Source organism: Mustela putorius, unplaced genomic scaffold (assembly GCF_011764305.1).
Source record: "Mustela putorius furo isolate JIRA1106 unplaced genomic scaffold, ASM1176430v1.1 tig00000695_pilon_pilon_pilon, whole genome shotgun sequence".
Taxonomy (NCBI): Eukaryota; Metazoa; Chordata; class Mammalia; order Carnivora; family Mustelidae; genus Mustela; species Mustela putorius.
Window position 1 is genome coordinate 2,012,729 of NW_025421447.1, and position 13,590 is coordinate 2,026,318.

Sequence of the window (13,590 nt, forward strand, 5' to 3'; positions counted from 1 at the left end):
CATCACCAAGGAGAAGCCAGAGCCTCCTCTGAGCCTGCAGAGAAGAGAAGTGGGAAACTGAGCAGCGGCCTCCGGGATGGGCAGAATGCCATCCAAACTAAAGGGGTGCGGGTGAGGCCCAGGAAGAGGTCAAGGGCTTGAGAAGTTTTACCAAAGAATGAGAACTCCAAGGGGGCATACCACAAAGGACTTTATTATCAAGTGTGGTAAAGCCAAATACTGAGACAGGTATACCTTTACATCTCTGAAGTGTCACCATATTTTAAAAAGAATGGACATAAAGTCCAGCTGTTGGTGTGTAGGAGTCATTCAGGAATCTGGCAGATGGAAGCTCTGCTGTCTTTAACACATGACTTCCAAGATCATCCTGATGTTGACATATAGTTGCCAGATAAGAGAAGCGAGAATCATAATAGAGGTGTTTAGGGACCAAGCCTCAAAATACTTCCATTGACCAGAACTCAGTCACAAGGCCCCACTAAACAACAAAAGGAGAACATGGTCTAACTATATGTTGGGGAAGAAAGGGAAAAGGTTAGGGTGAATAGCTAGTAACCATGGTCTCCGTTTGAGAGGAGGACGGGCAGAGGAAGGAAGAGTCTATATCCAAACCCACACCCTGGAAAGTGAAGAATTCAAGTTCGGGCCTAGGCTGAGGTTCCAGGAGCTGGGGCCCCTACCCCGGCACCTCTAACAGAAACAGGCACGGGTTGGAAATCTACAGAGCTGGGAATGTCTCAGGCAAGACCCCACAGCAGGGCTGGGAACATCAGGCTTGACTGGATAAAGCAGGCAGGGACCCTGGTAAGGGAAATAAGGCTATCGGCTGCTGGCACACTTCTCTAGGCTCTAGGGCTTTGAGAAGCCCCTCTCCTTTCCAGGAGGTCAAGTATCACAGCTTTCTAGGTAGGAAAGGGGAGTTGCTACCTCCACACTTTTTAAAAAGTCATCGGAAACGCAACTACTCTAAAGGTAGATGGAATGGAATCCACTGGCCATCCTGGCAAATGAGGCAGCTTATACTGCTTAAAGCAGAGAATAGGGCTGCCTGGGTGGCTCAGTCAGTTAATCATCTGCCTCTGGCTCAGGTCATCACACCAGGCTCCTGGAACAGACCCCCTCCTTGGGCTCCCTGCTCAGCAGGGACCCTGCTTCTCCCTCTGCTGCTCTCCCTGCTTGTGCTCTCTCTCTCTCTTTGTCAAATCAATCCATCAATCACTTTTTTAAAAAAATAAAAAAAAAACAGAGGATATGTTTTCTCCAGATGCCTGAGTCCAGTGCCAAGAGAACCGAAGAGTGGATAATGCAATTGTAAGAGCAACCAGGTCAAGAAGGCAGGAGATACTAGCTCATATCAGCTCTTAAAAAAAGGGCCCCTAAGGCCTTCCTGGAACTGCAGAGCTAAGTCATTCATAAAAAGTCTTAGGTAAGGAGCCAGAGCTGTAAGACACAGCATATCACCAACTCCATCACCTGCCAGTGCCCACAGTGAACATTGTAGCAAATCATGCTGAGGCCACTACTCAAGGCCATGGGGCAGAGAGCTTAGCAAGACCCAAAAGCCCAGGGAGTCTTATAGCACTTGCCTGCCTACTTGGGAGAAAGTCCTGCCTGCCTCTTCATCAGGATTGAACCCAGATAACTTCTGTAATGCCCAGTCTTCCAGGGGTCCCTCTACAGTGGCACCAGCAGGAATAAGGCGATCAGGGCCCTGGGTCACATGTGATGTTCTCCATGAGTGGCAGAGATAGTGCTGGTGGAGGCGAGGAGGCAGCACTCTGGGCCTCATTGAAGGCAGTAGTTCTGCTCCAATCCAAAGACCTCTAGGGTTCAAGAAAAAAAAAATGCTCTTTAACATAGATCTAGCTTCTAGCCTCAACTCTGCTACTATTTGGCACATCATGGCATTCTAGCTCTGTTCCTTGTTCTATAAAAATGGAAGGACAGGTGAGGTGACGTCTAAGTTCCTTCCAGGTCTGACATCTTGTTCTCGTTAAGTTGACCTGTGGTTCCTCTGTGCACCAGTCATTTGCTTGATGGCTCTCAGATCCCTCCTCCATCCCATCCCTCCTCTGCCTTGGATTGGGCAAAGCCAGTGCCCACAACCTGGGAAACCAGGCTCCATTGTCACTCGTCTTTTTGTTTTGTTTTTTTTTTTTTTAAGATTTTATTTATTTATTTGTCAGAGAGAATGCCAGCGAACACAAGCAGGGGGAGCAGCAGACAGAGGGAGAAGCAGGCACCCCACTGAGCAGGGAGCTGGATGTGGCACTCAATCCCAGGACCCTGAGGTCATAACCTGAACCAAAGGCAGTCACTCAACCGACTGAGCCACCCAGGTGTCCCATTGTCACCTTTGAGAGGCTCTGGTGACCAGTTGGAAGGCGGGAAGTAGCAAGAAGTTAAGAGTTCTCCCCTTCTCTTTGCTTTGAAAGGCTGTGTCTCCAAAGTCCCAGATTCTGCTAAGACTGTGCTCACCAGCCTATCTGCCTCTTTAGCTCTTTCAATACCTCCGTAACAAGTTCCCTGTGTTAAACTCCCTCTGTTGAACTGCCCAACAGGTGCTGTTTTCCTCACCTCACCTGACCCTGACTGAGGCAACGAGGCTGTGAATTATCTATACTCCATTCTCAGTCCCACTGCTGTGTGACCCAGGCAGTGGGTGTGCTTGTATGTGCCCTTGATTTTATCCACCAAGAGAAGGAAATGGAAGGAGAGAGGGAGCCAGAAAGTGAACTATCAATGACTGAGCACAATCCTGAACCAAATCTCTGCCCATTTTCTCCCTGCATTTGTATAACTGAATACAGCTAGAGAAAACTCTCACAACCGTGCTGTTTGGTTGCAGCATAAAGTTACGGCTGCTATCCTCCAGGCAAGCCTGCAGTACTGCCCAGCTGCCAGCTTGTATTTCCCTAGAGCTTTCACTCCCCTGTCCTCCTGGGTGATTGTTCCTCTCCTGGTACCTACCCAAACCCTAGAGTCACCTTCTCCTCCAGCCATCATCACTCTCAGCTGGTAACCTTGCATCCTGCTTCATGAGCAATTAGGAGCATTCAGAGAGAACAAGCTCCCACCACCCACTCCTTCGCCTTCTACCTCTACTCAGTTGTTCTTTTCCCTTCAGTAACTGGGTGAACTGTCCGCATAGTAGGCAAAGGACAACCCCCAGATTGATTTCCCATGCCCAAAACCTATTTCTTTGTGTCTACTCAGGAATATCGCTGCATTAATTCTCATTTGTCTCTTCTGCATTACCAATTTCCTCCTTTCTATGGAATCTTTCTCATCAGCATACAAACATACCATTATTTCTGTGATTTAAAAATTTCTCTCTTGGGGCACCTGGGTGGCTCAGTCAGTCAAGCGTCTGCCTTTGGCTCAGGTCATGATCCTAACATCCTGGGATGGAGCCCCACATCAGGTTCCTTGCTCAGCGGGGAGTCTGCTTCTCCCTCTGCCCCTTCTCCTATTCATTCTCTCAACCTCTCTCTCTCTCTCTCTCTCTCTCTCGTAAATAAATAAAATCCTTTAAAAAAAAATATTGGCATGCCCAGGGCTCAGTCTTGAGCCTTGAGCCCGGGATCCTTCCTCTTTCTACCTATACTTAATCAGGTCTCTTGACTTTAAATTCTATCTTCATTTCTCTTGGTGCCCACGCTTATATTTCCAGTCTGGACCTTTCCTCTGAGCTCCAGGTTCATATATGCATCTGCTTATTCAATGTCTCTATTAAGAGGTCGGCAGGCATTTCAGACTATATTGAGCTAACAATGAGCTCCTAATCTTTCCTCTTCTCAACGCATTCTCCATTCTTCCAGTTGCTCGACCCAAAAAGAGATCGTTCTTTCTCTTTAGATGGGGATGGATCCATTTATTGACTTGATCTTCAGAACAGATCTAGAAACTACTACAACCCTGATCTATGCCCCAATCATCTTATGCAAAGATTAATTCATTAGTGTCCTATCTGGTTTCTCTAATTATGCCCTTATCCCCTTCCTTTTGTTCTCAACATAGTCACCAGGCAAGTCACCATGGCAAGTCATATTACTCCTCAGCTCAAATAAAAGCTAAAATTGTCACAGCAGCTACAGGTCCCAACAACATCTGGCTCTGTTACCGCTCTGACTCTACCTCCCCCTCACTCATTCTGTTCCAGCTCTGTGGACCCATTTGCCTCCTTGAACACTCCAGGCATGCTTCTGCCCGAGAGCCTCTCATTGATGATTCCTTCTGCCTAGAATGTTTTTCCTTCAGAAACCCTTTCTCTCTCCATGTTGTTACTGAAATGCTCCCTTCTCAAGGTGGCCATCCCTGACCACCCCATTTAAAACTGAGCACTCCTCTATGATCCTTTATTTTCTTCCCAACACTTCTCATAAACTGTACTTTTTTTTTTTTTTTTTTTTTTACTGATTTTTTTTCTATCATCTTTTCTTCCTCTGCTAAAGTATCAACTTCAGGTTGCCTGGGTGGCTCAGTGGGTTAAAGCCTCTGCCTTCAGCTCGGGTCATGATCCTGGGGTCCTGGGATCGAGGCCTGCGTCGGGCTCTCTGCTCAGTGGGGAGCCTGCTTTTTTCCTCTCTCTCTGCCTGCCTCTCTGCCTACTTGTGATCTCTGTCAAATAAAAAAAAAAAAAAAAGATTTTATTTATTTATTTGACAGATGGAGATCACAAGTAAATAAAATCTCTAAAAAAAATAAATAAATAAAGTATCAACTTCGGCTGGCTAGGAGATACATCTGTTTTCTCACTGCTATATCCTCCAGTCCAGCACAGTGCTTGGCACATATTCGTGGTATGTAACTGAATGAATGAAGCCACAGAATCAAACTTCCCTGAACTCCACCCTACCTCTGGACTTCTTATAGAAGCCAAAAATGTCTGACCAATGCCAAAGCCTGGAGTTCTTGGCTGCTGCACTCCGCATAGACCACCCTCCCCAGAAAGGACACCAGGGCCTCGCTGAGTCAGAAGCCATGGGACTAGAGGGTTTGAAGTCACCAGGGATCTCCACAAAAGAAACATATGCTTTTTTAAAACTCTCAGGTATCAGATGTCAAAATAACCATCTTGTTTCCTGCATCTTGTTGTTGTTTGCAAGTTTATTAACTGTCTCTTCCTTTAGCCTGCCCCCATTCTATGTATCCCCAGCACCTAGCATAGTGAATGGATGAATAAATTGATTCAGATATAATTCTGCTTAATGTCATTAATTCATTCAACAAATCCTGATTGAGCACCTGCCTTGTCCTAAGTGCTGCCTTCATGATGCTCACGGTCTAATAAGATGTTAAATAATCATATACAAAAATCACAGAGGGGAAAAACAAACAAACAAACCAACCTGTGACCCATGCCAGAAAGGAAAATATGGGGTGCTGTGAAAGTATACAACAGAAGCTAATTTAGATGGGAGGCTGTCAGTGAGGGCCTCCAGATATGAAGAATGGAAGGGGGCAGTCGTCCTAGGAGAGGGAACAACCTATGCAAAAATCCTAAGGAGGGAATGAGCCTGAAGCCTTTGAGAGAGTGAGGGATGGTAGGTGCACTTGAGGGTCTCATCTTGCTAGTGGTGGCCTGTGCTTTGTGGGATCTGCCTGCAGGGGAGGGGATGGGAGGAGAGGTACCCTCCATGCTTCTAGTTTAACAGCCTTCTGCGAAAGACAAGGAGCACAGGCCAGCTGGCGCTTGACCCACTGATAGAACCAGCTCTGTCTTCAGTGTCTCTATGTCCAGAAATCTGAATCCTGGTAACTTTTCCTTGAGCCAGTATAGTTCAGAGAACTAGTCACACTGCAAGTCCCTCTGTCTGAGAGTTACTGTGATGGCTCCAGAACAGAACAATGGGGGGGGGGGGACTCCATCAAAGAGGGCTTTGCAGAGTGTGTGTGACCATGGCCATGGGTTTCACCTAGCAAGCCGAGGGTAGGGCCCGGGCAGCACAGAGGTATGGAAGCCACTGCCCACTGATGACCTCCTTCTACTTCCCTGCAGAGAGGGCCAGGGCCCAGGACTGGCTTGCTGCTAGAAACCTGGAGGAAGGAGTTAAGAAGGCTGGGCTGATGACCGTGGAGACAGAGCTCTGTTTATCCAGGAAAAGAGGTCCAACGTAGGCAACAGAGGCCCCTGCCAGCTCCTCCCAGAAGAACTGGGCTGGGGGAGCAAGCTGGAGAGGAAGCTGCTCCCCTCTGGGCTCTGAACTCCTGCCAGCCAGAAGCCAGGAACCAGCGGCAGCCCAAGGGTGAAGCTGCCCTCCGGGCGTCTGACGGAGCTAGCTGTGGGCTCGGGCTCCCAGGCAGATGGTCAGACGGTCAGGATGTCGCGGTCCCGCGGGTGGGGCGTGGGTGTGCGGTGAGGGACCAGCGGTGAAGCCTCCGGAACCGACTCTGGGGGTGGCAGAGAATCAATACCGCCTTTGTGCTCAGTGGTTCCTAGGGAGAGGAGTGGAGAGTGGGAGTGGCGGACCAACAGACCGCCAGCCTTGCAGACTCAGGATGCCCTGGGGCTGGGAGGCTGCGGCAGGACAACGGAAGGGCTTGGGGAGGAGGAATACCCTTCTGTGATCCCCGCCTCACCCCCAGAGGTGCGTCTCCTTGGACCTGCCCTGGGGGCTCGCAGGGCAGCAGCCTGGTGTGCCGTGAGTCAACTCCGGCGTGGGAGCCACTCAGAAAGAAGAGGGAGGAGCAAGAGGAGGCAGGTGGGGCCAGGACGGAAGGATGGCTCAGGTTGGAGAGGCTTGCTCCTGGCTGCCAGGAAGGTAGCCGGAGCTAGCTTCCTCCTTCCTCTGGGAGGGGAGCCAGACAAGACCTAGGAGAAGAGTTTGAGTTCGGGATGGGCGAGGGAGAAGGGGATGAGATTGCCAAGGGCCTCTGTGTCTCTTCCGGGGAACAGGATGTCCCAGCAGGGTTCGGGATCTGTGTCGGTGTTTGTGACTATGGACCTTTCGGTAGTTTGCGCATGTTCATCCATTCTCCTAATAGTAGCCTAGAGTTTCAGTGGGTGTGTTGGGCCTTCTCACTGAGCATCTTTAGCACTAATGGCGGAGTCTGAGATCTCGGGTGCCTAAGGCGTGCATCTGCAAATGTGACTGTCCGATGCCCTGATGCCCTCCGTTTCTCCTCATGCCCCCAGGCTTCACCCCCCACCCCCTTGTTTTTCCTGCTCGGATAGGGGCCCGTGCGCGGGGAGAAAGTGCGCCGTGGTGGACCAACCGGTGTATGTTCGCTGTATCACCCACTTCGGGCCCTTTTCTGTCCTCCGCAGGCCTCCGCCGGGAACGCTAAATTCGGACTTTCCCCACCCCCACCCCCACTGCATGTGGCTTTTGGAGAAAGCCGGCTACAGGCTGGGGCCCCCGGAATCCAGGCCCCAATGGGCGCCCTCCAGCCTGCTCCCCAAGCGCCGAGCCCCGGGCCCGCCCGCGCGCGCCTGTCCCAACGTCCTCACTCCCGATCGCATTCCGCAGTTCTGCATCCCGCCGCGGCTCCCGGACGCTGGGGGCCCCGAGCCCCTGGCCGGGCGCAGCCTCCCCGCGGCCTGTTCGCTGCCCCACCTGGCAGGCCGGGAAGGCTGGGCCTTCCTGCCCGAGAGCCCGCACACGCGCCGGCGCGAGTCCCTGTTCCACCCGCTGCCGCTGCCCGCCGCCGCCGCCGCCGCCGCCGCCGCCAGGGGGCTTTCCCCAGCGCACGGCCGGTGGCACGTCTCCGCCCCGGACCTGCGCCTCTGCCGGGCCCCCGACAGCGACACGGCCTCGTCGCCCGAGTCGTCGCCCTTCGGCTCGCCGCGGTCAGGCCCCTGCAGACCCCGGCCGCACTCACTGTCCCCGGAGGAGGCGAGCTCGGCCGACACCAGCCCGCCCGCGCCGCGCCGCGCGGGGCCGCCGCTCTTCCACCTGGACTTCCTGTGCTGCCAGTTGCGGCCGACCAAGGAGAGCGTGCTGCGCCTCGGACCCCACGGCGGCCAGCTGCGGCTCTCGGCCGAATACCAGGCCGGGCCCCGGCGGCTGCGCCTGCGCCTGGTGAGCGCCGAGGGCCTGCTGCAGTCGCGGCCGGGCCCCGGGAGCGGCGGTGGAGGCTGCTGCGTGGTGCTGAAGCTGCGGCCGCGCGTCGGTCCGCGAGGCCAACGGAGCCGCGTGGTCAAATGCAGCGCCAACCCCATCTTCAACGAGGACTTCTTCTTCGACGGGCTGGGCCCGCCAGACCTGGCCGCCCGCAGTCTGAGGGCCAAGGTGCTGGACAGGGGCGCAGGCTTCCGCAGAGACGTGCTGCTGGGGGAGTGTGAGGCGCCCCTCATTGCCCTGCTGCCTCCCTTGGGCGGGGGGCTGGGTCTGGGGACCTTCCCGGCACCTCCCCATCTCAGCCTGTAGACTGAGAGACTGTCTCTTCCTCAAAGAGATCTCCTCTAGGTCTGCGTATTCATTCTTTTCGTCTGCCCAGCTTGTATTTATTTTTGCTAATAAAATGTCTGTTTTTAGCAGGATCTCGCCCCTTGTTGGCATCCTAAGCTCCGATCTACAGCCTACTCATTTCCCTCCGCCTTGGCTACACCAGGGATGGAAGAAACTCACTTACACAGAGTTAGAGCTGACCTCAAGTGGTGGTTCTCAAACTTGAGTGAGCATTAGAATAATCAGACATCCGCAGGCTTGGGCTCCATCCCCAAGAGATGCTGTAGCTAGATTAATAGGTCTGGGCGGGGTAGGTCCTAAGGCCCTGTCCAAAAAGGCCTCCACCCCTTCAGGGGGTCCTCTAATCACTGAGTCACTGCAGAAAAAGCTCTGTGACTGAAACCAACATCAGCCACCTTTCCCCCAAGGGGGTTCCTTGGGGCTGCATAGGGGAAATCAGCAGTCCCCCACCCCTCTGCCTCGTGTGTCCTGAGGAGAAAAGAAATTTCTGTGTCTTGAGAGTGAGTCAGGAGATGTCAGCACAGAGTGCTGAGTTACGTGTTTTCTCTCTGCCTGTGCCTGTGCCACCCTAGCAGGCAAAGCTGCAGCCAAGAGTCCAAGCAGCCCTTGAGGACTGAATGGCGGAGAAAAACTGTCCCCGGAATTGAGATGGGAAGGGCGTCTAACCTGAGTGTGAGAGCTCTTCTCAAAGATGCTCTGAAAGGCTACCCCAGTGAGTAGGGGGAGGGTGGGGAAGGAGAAAATGTAGGTCACATTGTGTTTACCTCCTACCTGAATGTCCCTGACGTCAGCAGTGACCTTCTTCTCTCTCTCTCTCTGTCTGTCTCTCCACCCTCCCTGGAGTTGGTTCCTCTTGGCTCATGCCCAACTTAGAGGAAAGAGGGATGGAGGGAAGGAGGGAGAGGAGGAGGAAGGCAATGGGCCAACCCAGCTTCTTTCCTCCTCCCCCTTGGGCCCTTTCTCAGTTTCCATGGTGCCCTGAGCCAGAGCCTGCTGGATCCTGATAAAGCTCAGCATGAGTGGTGCTAACAAAACACAAACGTACTTGGCTCAGATCGTGGGGATGCCTTCTCCCTCCCCTGATTAGGTACTCCCACCAGCCGCCCCAGCCCAAGGCCAGGGAACCCTTGCTCCAGCCATCCACCAGGGGGTAACATTGACCAAACCATAAAAAGGGCTAACAGCTACAAGGATTATCACCCAGCAAGGAACTGTTCAACAACTTGTCAACTCCTTTATTCTTCCCACAACTCCCTGGAGGGTTAAGTACTTTTGTTAGCCAATGTGACCTTGGGCTTTACTCCTATCGTGAAGAGTATAGTTAGGATTCAAACTCAGAGGGTCTGGCTCCAGAGTCTGGGCTCTTAATACCCCACTATATCTCTAAGTGCCCGTTGCCACCTCCCACCCAGTTCATTCTGAAAGGTGTCTCTTCCTTCCCTAGAAGGACAGTGTTACCATTTTTTGTCCAGTCTGTGAAATCACCCATCGGTCTAGCTCTTTCCTTAATACTGTCCTTCTCCGTCAGCCCCAAATCCCCCCATCACAACCTTTGATGAGCAACTGGATTTGATGCCCATCTGAAAGTCCCTGGAGAGAAACACAGAGGTCTCTTAACTTTCATTCATGCATTCCTGCAACACAAGGTAGGGAGGCCCCACTGAGGTGCCAGTGATCAAAACAGACATTGGGATCAGACAAGTTACAAAATGAATAAGTAAAATGTTAAATAAAAAGAAAGAAAGGAGGAAAGAAAGAAAGAAAGAAGAGAAGTTAAGTTACTTGGTAAATATTATGGAGAAAAAGAAAGCAGGAGGGGGCCTAGGAAAGGGGAGTCAGATAAAGGGAAGGGAAGACCATAGGAATGGATGGGCCCAAACATCCTTTTTTAGCCACAGTACTTTGGACCAGGTCCTGTAGCTTACCTGTGTTTTCCCAGTAATCATCACAACTGCTCGGTAAGGAAAGTACTGTCATTCCCATCTTACTGAGAGGTAGATCAGAGAGGCTAAGTAAACTTGCCTGGGAACGGCCTGGTTGCCCAGAAGGTTTAGGACCCTGGCTCCCCCAGATCTCCCACCCCACCCTGCTGCTCAGAGGAGGCTGTGAGGTGGAGATTCAAAGAGCGACTCACTCAAGTCACAGCTATGAGCTGTTCCCCTGTGCTGGAGGCCAGAGTTCCCAGAGGAACTTCTGTGTTCTGTGTTTCTGTGGCTGAAGCCACAGAAACGTGCCCCCGGACAAATACAGTGCTAAGAATCCCTCCTGTGTGCACACTGCTGGGGTCTCAAAGCCTGTTCCCAGGAGTTACTATCATCCCCTTTTATTTTATTTTATTTTATTTTATTTTATCCTTATTGAAGACTCATAAATAGCAGGCCATGTTCTTATCCAAGTCTTTCAGCTCCCAAACTCCCAGCTTCCACCTTTCAGCACTCGCTGCTGTGCCCAAGCCTAAGTGATCACAGATGTTAACTGACAGATGAGTGGTATAGGCAGGTCACCATAGAAAGTTCAGGGCCAGTAGCTGGGGTCAAACTCCTACTATTCCCTCCACCCACAGTGGCCTTTGTGACAGGAAGGGGGAGGGGTGGAGACCTGGAGCTCTACAGATGTTTCTAGAGCCTCTGTTATGCTTTTTTTAATGGTTGAGGGAGGAGGGAGGTACAGCCCCCTCCCTGGATCACTCCCATGGGTTGAGGACTCCCCAGGCCTGGACCTCCTAGAAAGGACCCAAGAAAAGTTGTCCTCATCATTGACTCAGGCTTCCCAGAGAGGATGGCCCTGGAAGGATGGTGCTGGGGCAGTATGGGGCCTGCAGGCTGCCCAGACCCCATTCTTTCCACCTTCACACCCCCAGGCCCTCCCTGGAAGGGCAGGCTTGCACTGAGCTTTAAGTGGTTTCTGTGGTTTAGAGGGTGGGGAGGAAGGGAAAACAAGTCGGTGACTGGTCCCCCAGTTCCAAGCCACCACCACCACCCTCTACCTCCTCCAGGCTGCTTGCCCCCACCCCCCCACCCCCGCTTTGAGATTCCCCAGTCTGATAAGGGAACTTGGGCACGTGGGGGTGAAATGATTCTCTGATCCCTATCAGCCTCTTCCTTGCATAAGAATTGTAAGAATAAATTTGAGGAGGGGAAAAAAAAACCCCCAGACACTGCCCCGCTTTGAAAGGACCGATTCCTCCAGAAAAGGCGCTGTGATTGGAGCAGGAGGCAGGAAGATTAGGCATGAGGGGGTACTTCCCAAAAGGATGATCACAGTAACTTCTTGTCCTAGGGACAAGAATCCCAGGAATCCATGCTTGGGAAAGGAAAGGGGTAGAGATCCTGGAATGTCCAGAAAGCACATGACTTGCTTAGGCTGAGACGCCAGGACCCTGTCTTCCAAAGCCCCAGTCACTTCCTCCCCACCCTACACAGTGTCACCAGTGGCGTGGCTGGGAGAGACAGTCATACTTGTGGTTTGGGGGGGTAGCCCGATAGCCTGGCATGGTGGCCCCAACCGGGAGGTCAGAAAGGGCTCTGGGAGACCCAGAATCACAGAGGAAGAGAGGCTGGAAGAGGAGACAAGACGGAGAGGCACGAAAAACAGAACCATAGACAGGAAGGGGCGGACAGGGAAAGACAGAGAGGATCCTGAGCGGAAGCAAAGCCAATCACTGGGCTGGGAAAGGGAGAGCAGTACAGCCGGACCCCAGCCTTCCCCTGTACCCCTGTCCCTCTGCCTCTGGGCTGGCTCTACTTGTCTGCCAGAGGGCACCAGATGGGGTGGTACTTTGGAGAGCCTTGCCTCTTAATCCAAGCCTGCCCGAGGGGGAGAGTACCAAAACAGGTCTGCATCCTGTTCTGTGTGGGGAAGTGTGGTCCATAGAAGTGTGGGCCACTTAGATGTGTGGGCCTTCCATTTACAAAAATGGTGTAGGGGACACACCATCAGAATCTTGGCATAAGAAGGTCCCCCAAAGTGGCCGCTCCACTCTTCCTCACTGCCTATCCCCTTGCCCACCATCCTAGGAGTTGGGAAGTCCTTCTTCACTTCTAACCTTTGTCCTTCAAGCTGCAGCCACTGGGAAATACCAGGAGTTACCCAGGAATGGAGGTGCTGATGGCAGCAGAGTGCAAAGCTCCAGGGTGGGGCGGGAGGGTAGGATGGCAAGACGGGAGGGCAGGAGAGGGAAGGGGCAGCCGCCTGCCCTCTCCATGCCAGGTGCCACGTGCTGTGGTGTGGCTGGCTCCTGCGCTGCTGTTTACCAGCTGGGAGCGAGAGCAGGAGCTGGGGCCAGGGAGCCGCCCCACTGCGTCTTGGCCCCTGGCCAGCCAGCCTGTTGGGTAACCAGGAGAGCCAGGCCCAGCTAATCAAACTCTGGACTGAGGCTGTGCGAGAGAGAAGCGGCATCCAAGACCTGCACCAGCCTCATCCTGTCCTGAAGCCATCTGCAGAGCCCTTCCTCTGCATGGGCTCCAGTGTGGGCCCATTGAGGTGAGGTGGGGGGCCTCTTCTTCCTCCAGCTAGTGCAGGGGCATCTCTCCTGGCTGCTCACCTCCCATTGTTCTCTGCCCCCACACACTCCTCCAGCCCTGCAATGCCCCCAACAGACCAGGAAAATGTGGAGGCATCAGCAAGCCAGGGAATTCAGGGGAAGGACAGGGAGGCGCAGGGGCTAAGCAGCCAGAGACCTCGAGAAATTGAGGAACCATGGGATGAGTCTGACCTCATCCCGGAGAAGCAGCACAATCCGTCCCCCCCGCCCCCCAGGGAAGCCATCCCTTCCCCATCTCCTCTGTTCTTGCTGCCTCTCTTGGTCAGGTAGAAAACGCACCATCCTAAAGTCACAAAGACCTGGGTTCAAATCACAGTTCAGCCGCTTACTCTCCTTGGGCAAGTCAGTAACATCTCTGAGCATCATGTAGCTTAGGGGTAAATCTGGAATAATGATAGGTGTTGTGAGGATCAAAAAAAAATCATGGACCTACATAAAGCATCTGGCAAAGGGCCCAGCACACATAGGTGGTCAATAAATGCTAGTCCCCTTCCCTTTTCTTGTTACTCCTCCAGGTTCCAAACTCTGTTCTTCCAATCTCTCGCCTTGTCCCCTCCTGCGGCCAGGCCACTCTGCCAGCCACTCCTTTCCCCTGCCTGCTGACGGGCCAGGTGCTCCCTCCCTGCTCCCTCC

The 13,590-nt window shown here is 52.9% G+C and overlaps 1 protein-coding gene across 1 annotated transcript; it reads left to right on the forward strand.

The window, feature by feature from the left end:
• The first annotated feature begins 6,134 nt into the window (after nucleotides 1–6,134).
• C2CD4D (C2 calcium dependent domain containing 4D) lies at nucleotides 6,135–8,534 on the forward strand. Its single transcript, XM_045083061.1, has one exon. It carries the CDS (start codon nucleotides 7,110–7,112, stop codon nucleotides 8,370–8,372), a length of 1,263 nt encoding a protein of 420 aa, XP_044938996.1. The 5' UTR covers nucleotides 6,135–7,109; the 3' UTR covers nucleotides 8,373–8,534.
• The last annotated feature ends 5,056 nt before the right edge of the window (nucleotides 8,535–13,590 follow it).

Excerpts from the sequence above, each read along its gene's own strand:
- C2CD4D (XM_045083061.1), top strand. The coding sequence starts at position 7,110 with ATGCCCTCCGTTTCTCCTCATGCCCCCAGGCTTCACCCCCCACCCCCT.